Source organism: Colletotrichum destructivum, chromosome 2, assembly GCF_034447905.1.
Source record: "Colletotrichum destructivum chromosome 2, complete sequence".
NCBI lineage: Eukaryota > Fungi > Ascomycota > Sordariomycetes > Glomerellales > Glomerellaceae > Colletotrichum > Colletotrichum destructivum.
In genome coordinates this window covers 3293006-3309652 of record NC_085897.1, presented here as the reverse complement: position 1 = coordinate 3309652, position 16647 = coordinate 3293006, and the positions used below count along the sequence as shown (strand labels likewise).

The 16647-nt window shown below is 55.0% G+C and overlaps 4 protein-coding genes across 4 annotated transcripts; 2 read left to right on the top strand and 2 right to left on the bottom strand.

Annotated features, from left to right (window-relative positions):
• Positions 1 to 3277: 3277 nt before the first annotated feature.
• On the top strand, positions 3278 to 3814 carry CDEST_03230 (uncharacterized protein; the record flags this gene model as incomplete). The annotated part of the gene is made up of 1 exon (XM_062919389.1): positions 3278 to 3814. The coding sequence occupies one exon, from the start codon at positions 3278 to 3280 to the stop codon at positions 3812 to 3814; it is 537 nt and encodes a 178-aa protein (XP_062775440.1).
• Positions 3815 to 7622: 3808 nt separating this feature from the next.
• On the bottom strand, positions 7623 to 11046 carry CDEST_03229 (uncharacterized protein). The gene is made up of 8 exons (XM_062919388.1): positions 10608 to 11046; positions 9248 to 10546; positions 9110 to 9188; positions 8790 to 8989; positions 8597 to 8733; positions 8377 to 8497; positions 8265 to 8307; positions 7623 to 8157 (listed from the first exon to the last, which is right to left on the bottom strand). The coding sequence occupies exons 2-8, from the start codon at positions 9325 to 9327 to the stop codon at positions 7762 to 7764; spliced, it is 1056 nt and encodes a 351-aa protein (XP_062775439.1). The 5' UTR covers positions 9328 to 10546; positions 10608 to 11046; the 3' UTR covers positions 7623 to 7761.
• Positions 11047 to 12758: 1712 nt separating this feature from the next.
• CDEST_03227 (Putative myc-type, basic helix-loop-helix (bHLH) domain-containing protein) lies at positions 12759 to 16510 on the top strand. The gene is made up of 2 exons (XM_062919386.1): positions 12759 to 14007; positions 14063 to 16510. The coding sequence occupies exons 1-2, from the start codon at positions 13444 to 13446 to the stop codon at positions 15533 to 15535; spliced, it is 2037 nt and encodes a 678-aa protein (XP_062775437.1). The 5' UTR covers positions 12759 to 13443; the 3' UTR covers positions 15536 to 16510.
• On the bottom strand, positions 15988 to 16441 carry CDEST_03228 (Putative CTAG/Pcc1 family protein; the record flags this gene model as incomplete). Its single annotated transcript, XM_062919387.1, has 2 exons — positions 15988 to 16264; positions 16386 to 16441. The coding sequence occupies 2 exons, from the start codon at positions 16439 to 16441 to the stop codon at positions 15988 to 15990; spliced, it is 333 nt and encodes a 110-aa protein (XP_062775438.1).
• Positions 16511 to 16647: the final 137 nt, after the last annotated feature.

Below are 16647 nucleotides of genomic sequence, written 5' to 3'. Positions count from 1 at the left end.
GACCTTTGTTGTGGCAGATTCGAAAGCGATAGCACCAGAGAAGAAGGATCTCCGTCACCAGGTCATCAGCACAACCTGAAAGACAGGGGCAATCTGATCAACATCTGGGCCGCGACTTGTCCAAGATACCATAGGCCGACGCTGTTGACCCAGCGCGCATCTCCTGGACCGTCAAACCCGCCCTAACATTGCCAGCCAGGGGGGAGGATACTGTTGAGCAACGTTGTGTTCCGCCACCTCTACAACGGGAAATGTCCCGGCTCCGGTGCTCCCGGGCGTACGGACTTCTCTGTCGGCCAGCCCAGCACCTGTGATAAACCGCAAAGTTGCCTACAAGACCGAGTCGGCCTGCAACGACGAGACAGACAGGCAAACACCACGGCGAAACAAACTCTGACTCGCTTGGTCCCACTGACTGGAAGTCGTCCACAGCAGAAGCCCATGACGCAGACCTTGCGTCGGCGTCGGTATTGGCGGTGCTGTAGCCTTCGGAAGAGCTTCTAGAAAACGCAGAGCGGGCGCAGAGACGTTGCTCGGATGCATCTCTGCGCGATCATGGGCAACATGCACTTTCTCGAATAGGTATGGGCCTGCATCCTTTCCCAACAGATAACCGTTATCTCGCAAATGTCTCACTTGGAGCCGTTGCTCCAAACCTAGGATGGAACGTTTGAAGCTTGAGACGCAAGCCCTTTTGCCGTCGTTTCTTGCCATGACGAGGTTTTAGCTATCACCACTAGCTAGCCCGTGCTCTTCGGTCAGGCTAAAAACGCCAGGAAATTGGTTGTTGCGCAGAATCGCACGTCCCCGGATTCGTTTTGTGCCAAAAGCATCACGGCCTTCGGCGGGACTGGGGCGCTCACGCTTGCGCTGCAATGCCTTCCTGCGCTGCACTGCACGTGCATCTGCAGCTGCTTACTTCATTTCCGTCTGGCAGAAAACCTAGAACGTCGCGGACGTTCACACATTCAGTCGCAAGAATCGAGTGTGTGCATCGATTCTCTGGAAACCCAGGTCAAATAGGGGTTTTGTCTCCCCTTTGGCCTGCCTGTGAACTGAATCCGGACCAGATGTTCAGATCGTCCTCTGAGAGAGAGAACGAAGCATGTTTGCACTATTCACGAATTGGAGACCGTATCATGTCCATGGCTCAAAAGGAACGGATGGTGTTTGGTTTCGCCTAGGCTAGCAGAGAGACCCAAACTCGACCAGGGCATACCGCTTCTGGAATAGTCAAGGACCCGGGGCCACTCGGGGAAGGGTCGCAACCGCATTGTCGGGATCCGAAGTCGACTCATGGCTACAGAGATGCTCCGCTGGATGCATGTCGATGTTGCGGATACAGTGAGTCCGAGGGCCCTTTCGAAGGAGTCTGATATTGGTCTGCAGCCGGTGCAGAGCCGGCCGGCTCTCGTTGTCATCGTCACAATGGCTGCAGCGTTGGAGGGAGGAGACCCCCGGTCAACCTGTGACGTCGGTACCAGGCAACACGACGGCCAACAACTTGCTCAACGACTGATCTCCTAAAACTAGTCGATGTTCATGATCCGACAACGAATACTCGATAACAGATGCATGGACGCAAAGCCCATCCCCACTACGCCCGGTCCAGGCTGTACCATGGTCGGCTAATCTCAAAGAGGGCCCTCGGTGAGAAAACCCGGGACCAGGCCAGATCGCCAAGATTGTAAAGGGGTGCTAAACCATGGCATGGCTGTCGGGAGAAGCTCAGGATGGAAGTTCGGGAACAAGGAGCATGATTCTCACTGCCAAGAGTATCATCACATTGATCGAGTGCCCTGCCAGGCAGATGTCTACACTGTAAACGAAGAGATGGCTGAACGTACGTACCGATGGACACAAGAAGGGGTTCTCGCTTGTCGCCGCCAACACAAGGCCATAGCTGCCCGCCGGGCTAAGGATCGATGGTGTGCGTAGCCATGGCCCATTGCGACTTGCCAAGAACCGCCCGAGTTTTACCAGTTTTCTGCCTTGCGCAATCTCTCTTACTCAGGGTGTTTGCCGTACGGAGGTAGTGATGAACCAGGCACGGGGTTCCCCGGGCACGACATGCAAGTTGTGTTGAAGTGCTCAAGGATTGCTGGGCTCAGACGAAGACGACTCACGTATGGGTGGCATTAGGGGCGCCGAACGAGCGGGTCCGGCACCGGACAACCATCAGTTTTTGGGAGGTCGCCTAGAAGCGGACGGAACGGGGAACTAACCCCATCCGGCCAGGCCCCCCGAAATGGAACACCAGGGGGGCAATGGAGGGATGGCGTACCGCGTACCGACAACATCAACAACGCCGGATGGCGCTCAATGGTGGCCATACGAACAGCGTGCGTTGCTTTTCGAATCCTAGGACACACCTTGAAGAATTCCATCAACGGCTGTCACTCAGTCACTTGCCCGCCCCGATGTCAATGGCATCGCGCAGAAGAGCCGTCACCGGAGTTGATCAATCCACGCCTTTCCTAGCGGCCAAAGCCCTCACCCCCCCCCCTTTAGTTGTGCACTCTGCACCGGCTCCTCCTCCTCCTCATCAATGCGTGACGACACATCTTCGGCGTCCAAGACTACTACGCCTGCTCTTGTCAGCACTATTCGTCACAGCACATCCACTCAACATCACTGGCATAGATCCATCGAACAATTCAGGGTGAGTTCCCGCTTCGATCTCGCGTCCGAGAAGGTCGCGATTCGAATGAAGAGACGGCTTACCCCCACCCGGTCCGAATACCACCACATGGCTTCCCTGCGAACACATATTGTGATGCAGTGCGGCGTTACAAATGGGGTCGAAGCGTGTCATCAAGACTGGACCCCGCCATGCTGTATCCTCTCGTCAGCCGCAAAACGACATTACTATGTGAGAAGGAGACAACGACAGGCCGTCTGAACACACAAAACTGCATCCACCCAGCTGTGGGACTTTGAAGGCAAATCAAGGTTTACGTTGTACACACTGCAGAAAGCTGTTGCACAAGGAACGATTCGACGCCGTATTCAGATGTGGTGGCGAACAAACTCAATGCAAGCCGTAATAGCCCGCGGCCCCGGCCGCCGAAGACAATGCAAAAAGCAACAACAGGCGGCCCCTCCTTAGGCCGCAACATAGGTAGTACACAACAGTCGATGTAATGTCATCCCGACCGGAGGTGTGTAAACCTTATCATCTGTCAGGGAACCAAGTGCGGAGGCATTTACGATTGATACGCAAGAAAATCGCTCTTCCACTTTTTCAAGGCATGTTAACCCGCAATACTTCGGAAACATGGTAGCACCCCGGGCAGGCGATGAGAAAGACCAGGACAAGCCGCCCTCGCGCCACGTTCATGTATCCACCAGCTCCACCCATCTCCTCGATGCCCCTGGCCTCCCTGAAGGACTTTTGCCCTTTGGGAACCAAGTGGCCTGCAGGTCCACTTACCTTCCAAAAAGAAACACTGTCAGACTGGTCCTGGACAAGCTCCTCCCCTTCATCTGGGCTGCTGGGCCCCATATATACGATGTAGGCCTTGATTTGTCTGTCAGGCTGTCGGGGATCAACAATGGGAGGAATCACCCCCCCCACCCGGGAAAACAATTGTGGTTATCTGACGGGTCTCTCGACGCGACGCTTTTTGGTGCCCCAGACCGAAACCAACATCGAGACCACTCTCCAACCGGACGAGCAGACACCATCTATCTCTCGTCCCGTGCACTGGTACCGAGCCCACGGCTTTGCTCCCTCGATCATATGAGTCTTCTCACAATGAGGGCGGTGGGTTCGACCCCCCTTGGATACCTGTCTGTCTCTGGAGTCTCATGAAACGCTGAGTGGACATCCCGGGGGTTTTAACCCACGTCTTCAAGTCGAACACGAGACCTGTGCGTCCTTCATGGAGCCGATAGTCTCGACCGTCGTTCCTTCAGCTCCTACAAGTTACGCAGCATAAGTCTATCCACAACGTAGCGGCATTTTGAGTCGACTATATTATCCGTACATCCTTGTTCTGCTCCACGTCGGCCCAGGCACTGCCTTTGAACGCGGGCATAAATCGACCTAGGTGGCCGTAAAGGGTGCAGACCTCAATCATGGTTGGTCGACGCGTCCTGGCCCAGGCACACACACACACACACACACACACACACACACACGCCATCCGTTGTGCAGATGCTTACTATGCAGCGTGGGGATCGCATCATAACCCCCCTCGCACAAGTCCACAACGGGGGGGGGGGGGGTCTCTTAGACTAGGTGTAAGCTGTCCGTTCGTCTCCGCATACCGTCATGGTCGCCCTCCGTCGTTTCACAGGAGTCTTGCCCCAGGTATGCCTTGAGAGTGGAATTGTTGGCAAAGGATCAAACAAGTCCCCTGTCCCCAAGACAATCCAGCCCTCTTCCTTATAAGAACTTAACCCGCCAAGGCAGTGATCAAGCCCTAAGAAGACAAGAGGACAGACGGACATGGAAGGAGGACGGTCCGATTAATTGCTCATGTGGGTCGAAAGGCTGGATGGGTCATTTTTCACGGGTAGCCTGACGGCTTTCGGCTTTGAAGAAGATCGGTCCAGCCTACCGCATACAGTCATATAAGAGAGACAACGATGAGGAGGCTTGCAGAAGAGGCTTGCGGGAGGTGGCGGGAGCTCATTTCACAAACTAGTTCGCCAATTCTGCACCAAGTTCTCGAAGAGGAGAAGCCGGCCGTCCTTGGTGTGCGGCACAGTTTCGACAACACGACGACATCCACCTTTCGTGTGTAGCTACGGATACGGATATGCAGTTGGAATCAGCATGCCAAGTGCATTCTGCACGAGGCGTAGGCGGAGAGAGATGGCGTTCGCCGACCGGCAGGACGACACAGAGGAGGGACAACTGATGACCACGGACACCTTTGCTGTGCAGGCGATTGATTGACTGCCTTCGTGCAAACCACACCCCGGTCTCTTTCGACACTCTCTGGGGGCCTTGCCTATTCCCGCTCACGCGAAGTCAGGCAGGTCATTTCGCGAATTCGTTGCCCTTGTAGAAGATGCGTCTTGCGCGGCACAGAAGAGGCCAATGATGGGCAGGCTAGCGTCTAGACTATTGACTGACCCTCGTTGCAAGCTTATGAACTGTTCCGACAATTTGGGAGCCCGGAAGACAGAAGGGTTAAAGAGACGAGGGTGTATGTCGGAAGATGCCAGTTGATACGACGTTAAGGTTTCGTTCGATGGAATCATCCGTCTTGTGCTGATCGACATACTCCTACCAGGCACGAAGGGGTGGGTGGCAGACTTGCCCAGAAGGTGCAGAAAAGCAGATTGGGGTCCGATGATCCGTCGATGGGGTTCACATTCCCGTCCGGGCGTCCCGTCAATACGGACATTATATTCCTTCTTCTCTCTTCTCTTCGGCCAGTGTGTGAGTCGTCGAGGTGTCCACACTGAATGAAACCTCTAGAAAGCTTCGAAGAGAGTCTAGGCGCTTCACTGTTTGGACTATCCAGTGGCGGGGACCGAGATATTGCTGCCTTCGGTTCAGGCTGGCATCCGACAGTCACATAGCGTCGCATCGCGTGGTTCTGTCAGAAACATCGACCAACGACAAGCTGCACTCGCAGGGCAATGATCAACGGGTTCTGTTGGATCGGTTGAGCCCTCTCCGGTAGGAAGTCAACAATTCGCCGGATCAACATTGGGGTAGAGGAACTCATACGCGCATTTATTGTGATGTCCCAATGTTACGTCGGCTACGAAGCTTCCGCTGCGGGGGGGTTGTCCTCCGTTGGGTTATTTCCTGGGGTTGCTCTACACCCTCGCGGGACTTGGCCGGTCGACGGCCTGTTCGCGGCAGCGTATACCAGTAAGAGCAGTGCAGTAGCGTGCATGCCTCGATTCTTTGATCTTGCGTCTGCACCGTCGAGGTCGAGTATAGGGAAGAGTCTTGGCTCTTGTGAGGAAGCCTCTACGAGGCCGCTGGGTTGGTGTTGAGACGTCTCTTGTGGGTCGTGTGAGGACGAGTCGATCCCAGATAAACAGACGGAGAGCATCAACACACAACATGAGGCGTGGTCTTGAGGTGAGAATCGCACCCTGCATTACCGGGGTGCGATGCTGTTTCCATGATCCTTCCATCTTTTCTGCTCTTCTTGCTGCCTATGTTCTTACTGGGTTCCTCTCTCTCTCTTTCGTGTAAATCACTCTCGAGAACAAGACGCGAACGATGGCGACCGTATGGAAAAGAGATGTAACAATACAAGAGCCAGGAGGAAGTTCAGGATGAAAAGGTTGGGGAGCCGAAAGGCGAAGCGCGGGATAGCCTCGTCTCCTGGTCTGCTTATCCATGCCATCTCCTATGATCTTGCCGTGACACATTTGATAGAGAAAAGGGCCCATTTTTGCCGAGTAATTGACATGATTTGTTGTCTCCAAAGCCCGTTGTATCATTAGAGATGTTTTGTAGGCTTCCTTGGCGGCCTTCAATACAGAAGGGTATGGATCACATTGAAGAAGCCCTCGCCGGGCGCAACCATATCTGGGAAAATGGGACATGTTCGCCTAGACGACTGGAAGCAAGTGCCTCCCGACTTTGGTTTTCAAGCCGAATCTATGACGGGTCTGGTTTATGGGGGCCTCTCTGTTCCTGGATGAGAGACGGTCGTCGTTTCTGGCCCACTGGTAGTCGGTGGTAGGATTGCCTGCCTGGTCCCCCTTTTCTTTCTTTCTTGATCTCTTAATCACACGAGCTTCTGCTCACCATCTCACTGCTTCCCCTCCACCATCGCATAGTCCTATCCGGTCTCCTTGCGCATTATTCCGGCAATCTTGGCTGTTCGTCCAGGTATCGGGCTTTATAGATCGAGGTCACAAACTAGGCCAAGAGGAGAATAACAAGGTCACAGTCTCTATATCAGAAGAAGAAAAACGGGGCATACGTGTTAGAAAACAGAGATATCACTAACGTCTGGGCCACTTGGTATGCATGTACGTTAGACCTAAATACATCAAAAAAAGGGAGCACAGATGCGATTCTTTGCGTTGAAGGCTCGAATATCTGAGGGAGACGAGATTTCCTCCCCGGTGCTGCATTGTGTCTTGGAATAATACATACCCATGCGGAATCGAGATTCAGGTTCGTCTCTTTCCCTTGCACCTCACGATCCAACTGCCAATCTGTACGCTTTCGAACCCAGATGCACCTGTTAATGCCACTAAATACCGAATAACATGACGAGGAACCCAGCTTTGGATAGTGTCCAGCATTGCAACACGAAAACCTTCCAGTATGCGATCCGAGTTATGCTCACGCTCTCCAACGTTCTCGGTGCAACGATTAGCAACTGCTCTTCGGCGGGGACGCGGACAACCTCCCACTAGCCTCAGAGTAACCTCGGAACAAGCCTTGGAACTATAGACCCCCCCAGCTCCACGAACTATTCCCCTTGATGGTGTCAAAGGGGGGATGCCGAGGTGTTTCAGTAGTTGAGGATGCTTACGGAGACCTTGGGTGGTCAGTAAAGCAGACGAGACAAGGACCACCGACTACGAATAGCCTGTCCGGCTGGATATGTGGTTTCGTGTTCAGTCCCTGAATCATATGATCGGCTAGAAGATACTCTTGTGAGCCGGTATATGAACATGACTGATTTGGTAGCACAAGAACCATTCGATTCGGAGTTACTCTCTACAAAGCTTCCCTACAGCGAACTGTCCGTGGAGTCACATAGCCTACATTAAACATTATGAGCCTTATCCGCCGCTCCGTCCCTCGACTCGACCAAATGAGTCTCATACGCTCTCCTGCCCGACCGAAAGCCTCCGTGTCATGCCCTGCGTACCGTCCTTGCCGTGAAGCTCGATGTCCGTGTAAACGCTGTTGATCGCCACCCGCCCTGTCGGCGCCGACCTCGATGAGAGCGGCTCCAAGGCCGCTGTGTCGCCCATGGCCTTCCTTGAAGCGTACGAGTCGCCCGTGATACCCGAGCTCGCTTTTGACGACTTGGCCCCCGAGCTGCCGTCGGTTCTGGGAACGAAGAAGCGCCAGCAGGTCCGGAGGATCGGCAAGCCGAGGACGAGGTTGCCGACCAGCATCGCCGTGCTGCCCTCTCGAACACTCCACAGGAACCATACGGGATCGACCGAGTGGGTGAAGACCATGACCTTGGTCAAGATTGCGCAGAGCATCTGTATATGACGGAGCGTTTCGTTAGAAAACCAGGCGGGCGAGGTTGCTCGGTTTGGGGGAGGGGGGTCGAGGTGTTTGTTTGTTCGTTTGTGGGGAAAAAACTTACGACGAATACGCCCATGCTGAAGAGGCAGATGAGAAGGATTTTCCTGGCGAGACCATGGTCGTTAGCACTTTGCTTTCGAGCCGATACAGGAGCAATCCCAAGTGGCGCATACTTTCCAATCCTCATTTTCAATTTGCTGATAAGTGTTACGGGTATTAGCAGCAGAATAAGATCCGTCGAGAGGTTCATCGTGATCTGCAGGATGTTGTAATTCGTCCACGTCAAGCACTCCACTGAGCATCGCGTTAGCCAGAGTTTCTCGCTGCTGAACACACAGTTGCTCGCAGCCATACAAGCCCGTCAACGGTGTCCTGACCAGTGGGGAGACTTGCAGTTTCCAGGCACGAGTTCCATGTAGTCGGAGAATGGACGACACCACCCTCCATAGAGTGCCACGATGACCATAAGGTATGCCAGCCCCGTGAAGGCGGCGACGGCGAACCACGTCTTCCGGTAGTGACCAAAGAGACTTTCATTCGTGAGCTTTCCATAGGCATCAAACAGATGGTGGGATAACAAGCGTACGTCAGGCGGTTGTAGAGTATGAGGAGGCAGCATTTGTTACCCCACAGCGTTGTTTCTATGGCCGTTTCGGCGAGGATGTTGAGAACCCCCAGCTCGTAGCCGATTGCGGCACTTTGCTCGGGGGTGATGGTTTCGAAATCGGTCTCTGCAACAATCTCGAAGTACATGTATAGGGTAGCGATTGCCGTAGTATATATAAACTGGCCAGGTCAACGTGTCAGTAAACGGATGAAGCCTCTCTTACGTAAAAAGAAAAGGGGCAATGGAAACTAGAAGCGGACGCCCACGATGAAGCGATGCGGGGGTGGAAGGAGACGTACGACAAGAACAAGCATCACAATATCATCCGCGGGAATGTCGCGAAGGAACTTGCGCTTTCTGATGATATACTGTGACATACTTGGCGCACTTGTTAGCAACGTGAAGCTCGACGAGGCGGAAGCACGCGCTGGACTGACAATCTCATGATGACCGAGCAGATGGCCAACCCGTACCAAACCCAACACTCTGCTTTCGCCGTCACTGGCAGACCTGCCATCGTATACTGGCAGGACCGAAACGTTCACCGGGTAAACGTTCTGCGGTGAATTTTATACCTCGAATGACGTCGGTAACGGCGGCCCCGACTTGAGTGTGCTGCCTTGATATTTTGTCAATGGGATACCCTCCGAGGGAATCAAGGCGGAAACTCAGGGTATTTGCAATACAAAGGAGAGGCGGAAAGACACAACAAACCCATCCCCCAAGGCGGATCCACATGCACTTATATCACTGAGACAGAAGTCGGGTGGAACGACGAAGAATTCCAGGCCAGAGAGCCACCGAACCGCATCCGGCGGGATGAAGGGAACATGGCGGAAAGCCCAGAACAACACTGGCGGAGGACGGGTGAATCGGACAGGTTCTAGCCACAAAGATGGCTTTCAGTCGATCGGAACCTTGGGAAGCCACACGCGCAACATGGGGATTGAGGGAGAAACCTCGGGTTGATTTCCGGGGCCGATGATTGGCTCCGACGGGAAGGGGGATACATGTTGGTGATGCGAAAGCTGGGAAGATAGGGAGAGCGGTTGGGAAGGCCCGGGGCTGATCGCAAGCCCTGCGCCGGATGCGGCCGTGGATTGTGGACCATGACCGCCGAGGTTTAGCTCAACCTCCCGGGACACCACTTCGTCCGGTAACTTACGCACTTATACATATTTCTCCTTTCCGCTTTCTTATGCTCTGGATCTTGTTATCATTCGCTCGTATCCCCGGACGGGAGTGAGCCGGCCGATTGCACTTTCGGTGGCGGCGGCGGCGGCGACAAGGAACTAACAGTCGTTTGTTGGAATCTCGTTAAGAGAGAACAGCCGCATTTCGGGTCCTCTTGGTTACTAGGATCGAGACGGGATCAACTTCTAATCACAAATCCTCCGTTCCGGTTAACCACGGATAGTTGTTGCGCAAGTCCTCTCCTTCGGCTGATGATCAATCTCGCGAGCCGCATATCAAGCAAGTCTGTCTTCAAGCAAGCGAATTGTCAACCGTTGACCGTCACTGTTAAGCTGTATCATTATCAGCGTCAGGCAGCCCGAACTGTGCCCGACCAGGGCAAGCCGCCGCACGATCAAGCCCATCATGTTCTAGTATATCTGCAGTGTAGAAAAGCGCCTTCTGGTGAGACAGCACATAAAAGTTGCGCCGTCTGAAGATGTCGTTGCTCAGTCGAACATCATATGCTGTACCCAGTAATTATTGCCGCACCAATCGAAGCCCTAGGATTTTGCCGATTAGCCTTCTCTGCAAGTAGATACCAAGAAACATGAGCATTGGTACATTTGGTATATGTACAGCGGCATCAATGATCGACGTGTTTGTCCCTGCTAGGCACTTGGCAACACGACGATGACGTCTTGCCGCTGGGTTTGTGGAGGCATATATTGGATGGATTTTCAAGGGAGATGCGCCGCCCCACGATGTCTGCGCCAACGCACCAAAGTAGCTGGAGTCTCACATGATGAGAGGCACCGAAGGAGGAGCCTGCCAAGGCTTAGCGGGTTGATGAAGAATGGGACTGGAAGAAAAGACGTGTGAGCAGTATGTTGAGTGAAATTCGGATATGTCGAAGGGGAAGGGGGATGAGAGGGACGAGAGAGAAGCTTAATCGTTTCAAGCCTCTGCGACCAGCCGGGCGGCTACATTTTCTGGATGGTGGTTGACCTCTGGAACATGAAGCTGCGAAAGGGCTAGAATAGGTGATGGAGATCGGAATGTGACAAGATTGCGGCAAGCCACACTTACGAACAGATTCCACAGTTCAGCCACTAGCACGTACCCTCCGCAAGCCTGGTCATTGCTCATCGGGCAGATTGACCAGTAACTTATGGGGGGAGGGCTCACGACCGGGATTGCAAAGCCCCTCTCCCCCCCTCAACGAGGAGCGTGAAGGTCGACCAGAGTGCGGCTATTCTTGAACGACTATTACCTAATAAAATCGAATCCGCGCAGACAGCCCGCACACAGGACATACACGAGCTTCTGTAGCCTGAAGATGCTCCGTCGCGTCGAGGACACCGTTAAGGACAAAAGGTACCTCCATAAGTGACTCAGCAACGTGAGCAACCCTCGTGACAACTACGTAGTCTAACAGGGGGTTCCCATAGTTGTTGGTCCAAATCCACGCGTTGCAATGGGCCCCGAGGCCGATACGACTGCGACATGAAATATCGACGCTTAACTGCCGGTCAGCTTAATTAAAACCGGAACCACAGGTTGCATTTTGATGTGTCTGGTCCCCATATTCATTGAAGTAGTGTCTTTGTGCAAATACCCCTTCATGACTTGCAGGCAGGCAGTGCTGGATCGATTTCGGGTTCGAGATTAAACCGCGCTGCAGGGCAGCAGCGTTGCAAATTGGCTGTGGACATGGACTCGGCCGGCCGAGACGGAATGTGGCGACGCCCAGGCCGGGGGGGCTACACCTGGTCGTTTGCTTCTACCCTGGGGCTTGGCTGTCGTAGTCTTCTCGTTGGTGAAGTGATTCGATTCTTCACCCAACAGGTCGATCCGAGACTGCGGGACGTGTCTCTTGTAGGCGTCTGGAACCCATCGTCCCGCCCGCGTGCGTGCATGCCTTGTCTGTACCGGCCTGGAGCGGTAAAGCTCGAGCTCGGTTGCGACGAACTTGTGTAGCGCGGCGCCGGCGCCGTTGCCGATAGGAGACCGGGTCCACCACAATTCAATCTTTCTAGTTCAGGGTCTTTTGAATGGTGGGAGCACCTGGCCGTAGAGGCGCATCGTGCGAGAAAATTTTCCTTCTGCGTTCTCTTCGTCCTGGTCCGGTTGAACTCCATGGCCGGGGGACTTGTGGGTTTGTTTGGCTGGAGAGTGCGGTGGTCTCTCCATTTCCCCGACAATCACTCCGAGAGGGGCAACCCTCCCAGCTGGAGCTTTGCCAGCGATAGAAGGGGTATTTCGCGTTGTCGTCCCGTGGGAGAGGAAAAATAAAAATAATAATTCAAGGGTCGGACAGGGCCGGCTTGAGCACAGATAGACGGAAGCCTTTTGATTCGGGGCAGGCAACTCGGTGGGTGGACTTAGTCAAGACCTTTACCTCAACCCTCGGAGGTGTGCGTGTCTGCGACTCGTGAGAGGTAATTGGATGCGCTGTTGTCGCATTTTCTCGCACTCACTCGGTTGGCGGCGGCCACCTGTCGGTCGCTTCGACCAAATCTTCGAAAGACCCTTGTATCAGGGAGTCCCCAGGGCTTGAGAGGGGAGCATGAGGATGCCGGGCACGGGCCAGTTCTCTCACTACCCAAGTCTACCTACCTAGGCAGGTAAGTAAGGTAGGTATGGGATGTACGACCTAGCAAAGGTGCTGAGGTTCCGAAGCTTGGATCCGGCCGGCGTCCGCAAACCGATGAAATGAAATAAGATGAAAGTGCCCACGGGCTCGTCGACCAGTCACCAACCGCCAATGGCAGTTTTCAGTGCGCCCCCTTCCCCCACCTCCATCCTCCTCTGGGGTGTGTGAGCGCAACTGCACCTGCACCTGCAACTGCACCCCCACCATTGTCACCTGCTTCGTTCGCGCTCCCGCTGCCACTGCCACTACCTGCCTCTCCGTCTCTCGCCGTAGCGTCGCTCTCTGCCAGCCTCTGCCAGCCTCTCATTCTCATTCTCTCACTCTCTCTCCGCCACGAGGGGCAGGTTTTCCTGCTTCCACCGCTCCCTTCTCGACTCGAAGAACTTCGTCCGTCACTCACCCGAGTTGTTCAACTCACGCTTTGCTTGGCGTTGACAGAGCAGAGCTTAACGTCTCCAACCGAACCCTTCGGCGCGAGGCACTGCGCTTTGGACTTTGTGCGCCCTAAACACCCGTCATTGTTCCCCACGAATCTCGAACACCACCGACCCCGATAAGCGGCCCTACGTCCCCTTCCTCGTTCGCAATCAATTTGTCGACCTTTCAGAGACCGACTTCACCCCAGAAATCGCCCCCTCGACTGTCGCTATCGACTTACGTTCCGACGACGATTGCAGCTGTTGACCTGAGCTTTTAAGAAAGGGCTCTATTGGATCTCGAAAATTGCTTACGAGCACACCACCCACCTCCCGGCATTGGCCGTCGACACGTTGAAAGCTTGCGGCTCAGAAAGTCAGTCTGGTCATGATGGACGCCGCCTCTTGGAACCCCCAGGACCCTGGCTTGGCAGCCAACCACGATGACGAGTTCCAGCAGTTTTTGGATATGGGCGGCATGGGAAACCTCGGCGACACCATGCCCTTCGACTTTCACGATTATCAGTCTGGAAACGCCTCGGGAATGATGCACCAGCCCGGGCGTGAGCAGCTCGACACTCAGATGGGAGGGACCGATGCCTCCATGGTCATGGGGAATGCCAACTCGGCCATGCAGGCGCAGCTCATCAACATGACGACCGCCGCTGCGCATCCCGCCATCCCAACCCAGATGATTCCCCCGGCGACGCCCACCGATGCCATCACGGAGATCGACGCCCAGATCCAGTATCTGCAGCAGCAGCGGATGCAGCAGCAGCACCGCCAGATTCAGGAACAGCAAGTTGCCTACTACACGAACCAGACACATGCTGTGCCACCAACGCCCCAGAGTCTCGAGATGCCGGCCGCTAGCAACCAGTTCTTCTCGACAGACCAGAGCCACACGCCCATGTTCGGCAGCAGGTACCAGCGGATGAAGGAGCAGCAGGACGTAAGAATCTCCTCTCTTTGATTCGCAAGTTCAAACCCCCAGCTAACCCTTCAAGATGGCTTTTACTCCACTGGTCTCACCCGCAGTGACCCCGTTGGATCCCCATTTCCAGATGGAAGCCGGCGGGTTCACCATTCCGGGCGCATATTTCAGCCCTCTGACGTCCCCAGCACTTCATGCGCAAAGCGACCATGGTATCCTGTATGACAGACGGTCGTCACTCTCGGCCCACAACTCCCCGGCCGAGATGGAAGTCGAAACGGCCACGCAGCTTCCCGTCGTCGACCTGGCAAAGAAGGCCCGCAAGACCAACGCCTCGAGGGCAAAGGCAAAGAGCAGCGTGCGACAGTCACCCATCTCGAAGCCCCAGCGCAAGAAGACTACAGCAACACCAAAGATGGTTTCCCAGGCTCTTCGAGAAGTGAACGAGGACGGCCTGGACCAAATGTTACCCTCGACCGCCTTGCCGGCCCCCATGAGCAGCGAGGAATCGGAAAACGCATCGGTATCTCCTGAGAATCTCTCAGATATGCCGCCGCCGCCCCTTCCGCAGCCGAAACAGTCGAGCAAATCGCCATTCATCCAGCCTCAGCCTCAACCCCAACCACATCCCGCGATACCGGCCCACATCCAAGGAAAACCATCCCCTGCTACGCCGGCCTCTCTGATGAGACTGCCTGCTTCCAGCGCGAACAACTCAGCCTCGTCAAATCCACAGGATCTAGGAATGCCAGACAACATCGAGTCGTTCGAATTACCCGAGTCGGTCAACTTTTCCTCAAAACCACAGCCTCCGAGACTGGACACGGCGACGTCCACCCAGTCGCCATCCGACCCGGGCTCGGCAAGGGCCTCATCGTCCCAGCCGCTGCCTTCACCAGTTTTTGCCAAACCTGCCACCGCCGCTTCAGCAAGCGCAAGTCCCAACCTTGGACCTGGCTCAACTGGCCCGACGGCAAGAAAGACGCCCAAGCTCATGGCCAGAGGCGCTCAGGGTAAGAGAGGCAGCGTCAGCTCGGTGCATGTTTCCCCTGCGTTACGACCGAGGATATCTCCCAGCATCAAGCCGCTCTTGCCCGGCACCCCCGGTGGTATGTCGGCCGAAGACACGGCTTCCCGTCTGCTGGCCTCCAAGTCCAACTATCAAAATATCCTCGAGGGTAATACAGTGCCCGGCGTAACGTATCCCAGCGAGCTGTCGACCAACCTCACATCGAAACGCACGTCGCATAAAATCGCTGAACAGGGCCGCCGCAACCGCATCAACTCGGCCTTGCAAGAAATCGCGACATTGCTGCCGCAGCCACCCAAAGACTCTAAGAGCGAGGCCGAAGAAAGGAAAGAAAGAGAGAGGGAGGCCAAGGCAGGCGGCGCGCCGAACAGCAAGGCCAGCACTGTGGAGCTCGCGATCGAGTACATCAAGCAGCTGAAGCAGGAAGTCGCCGACGCCAACAGACGAGCCGAAGAGGCCGAGAAGAAGCTGCAACTGCAGGCAAGCTCGGCGCAAAAGGAGACGGCAGAGAGCTAGTTGCAAGCCCGATGGCAACAACGACTTTGGGGCTTGCGACAAGACGGAGCAACTGGCAAGGCATGATATACGAAACTAATTCAGGGCACGGAGGGACATTTTGGAATTGTATAGTTCACAGGCAGCATACATTTGCTCACTGTATTTCGCCTCAGGTTGCGGGCGGCTCTTGCCGGCACACGCAAACGCATTTCGGGCCCAAACACCCTAGACAAGTCTAGAACTGAGCGAGCTTAGCAAGTAGTACCGATACCCGATGATTCCAGGACCGAGCTCCTCCCCATGTCACAAAAGTAGCCACATGTCATGTGGCTATTGTATATTCTAGGGTATCACAAACAATGTAAAAAAGAATCATGATGCATCGTTCCGCTCCCTGTCCACACCATGCTCGCGAGCGTTTTCCTTCTTCGACATCTGTAACCGCCCCTACTTCCCTGTCGCGGAATGGCTCATTGAGGGTCCTGGTGGTGGTGCTCCAAGACGTCAACGTCGAGCTCTTCCATCACCTCGACGACTAGGTTGAGGCTCTCCATGAGGCCGTTGACGGCGACGCGGAGCATGCGGTTCGTGGTGGCCTTGTAGTGGACGCGGAGGACGGAGGCGGCGTCGGCGTCGTCGTCAATGGAGAAGGTGCGTCTGACGAGCGGCGACAGCTCCTGGTCGACGGCAAGGGCCTTGTGAGCAACGGAGGCAAGGCGCGGGGTGGGGAAGGGGACGTCGATGGTCCTGTGGCTTGATGTCTTAGTGGGTTGTTTCTTTCCGGTGGTGATTCAGAGACAGTGTGCCGCAAGGGAGGCGGGAAGGGGGTGGGAGGGGCAAGGAAAGCAATACGACTACGACGACTCACAAGGAACAGGGAAACCCGTCATCAGCAGAGTTGTTGTTGTTGTTGTTGTCGGCCATGGTCGTGGTGCTGAGCGCGGCAATTTGCGCTTGGAGGGGGAGGGGAAGGATGTGGAGGGGGGTGCTTTTGGGGGAGTTTAAAAAAAACATACAAAAAAGGTAGGAATGGGGGAAGTTTCGCTGGCAGTTTTCGGCCTTGTCAGAAAAAGACTGTCGTCATTGTCGGCGCAGAAATTCCGTTCGGCGCAGCCCACCGAGCGGGAATA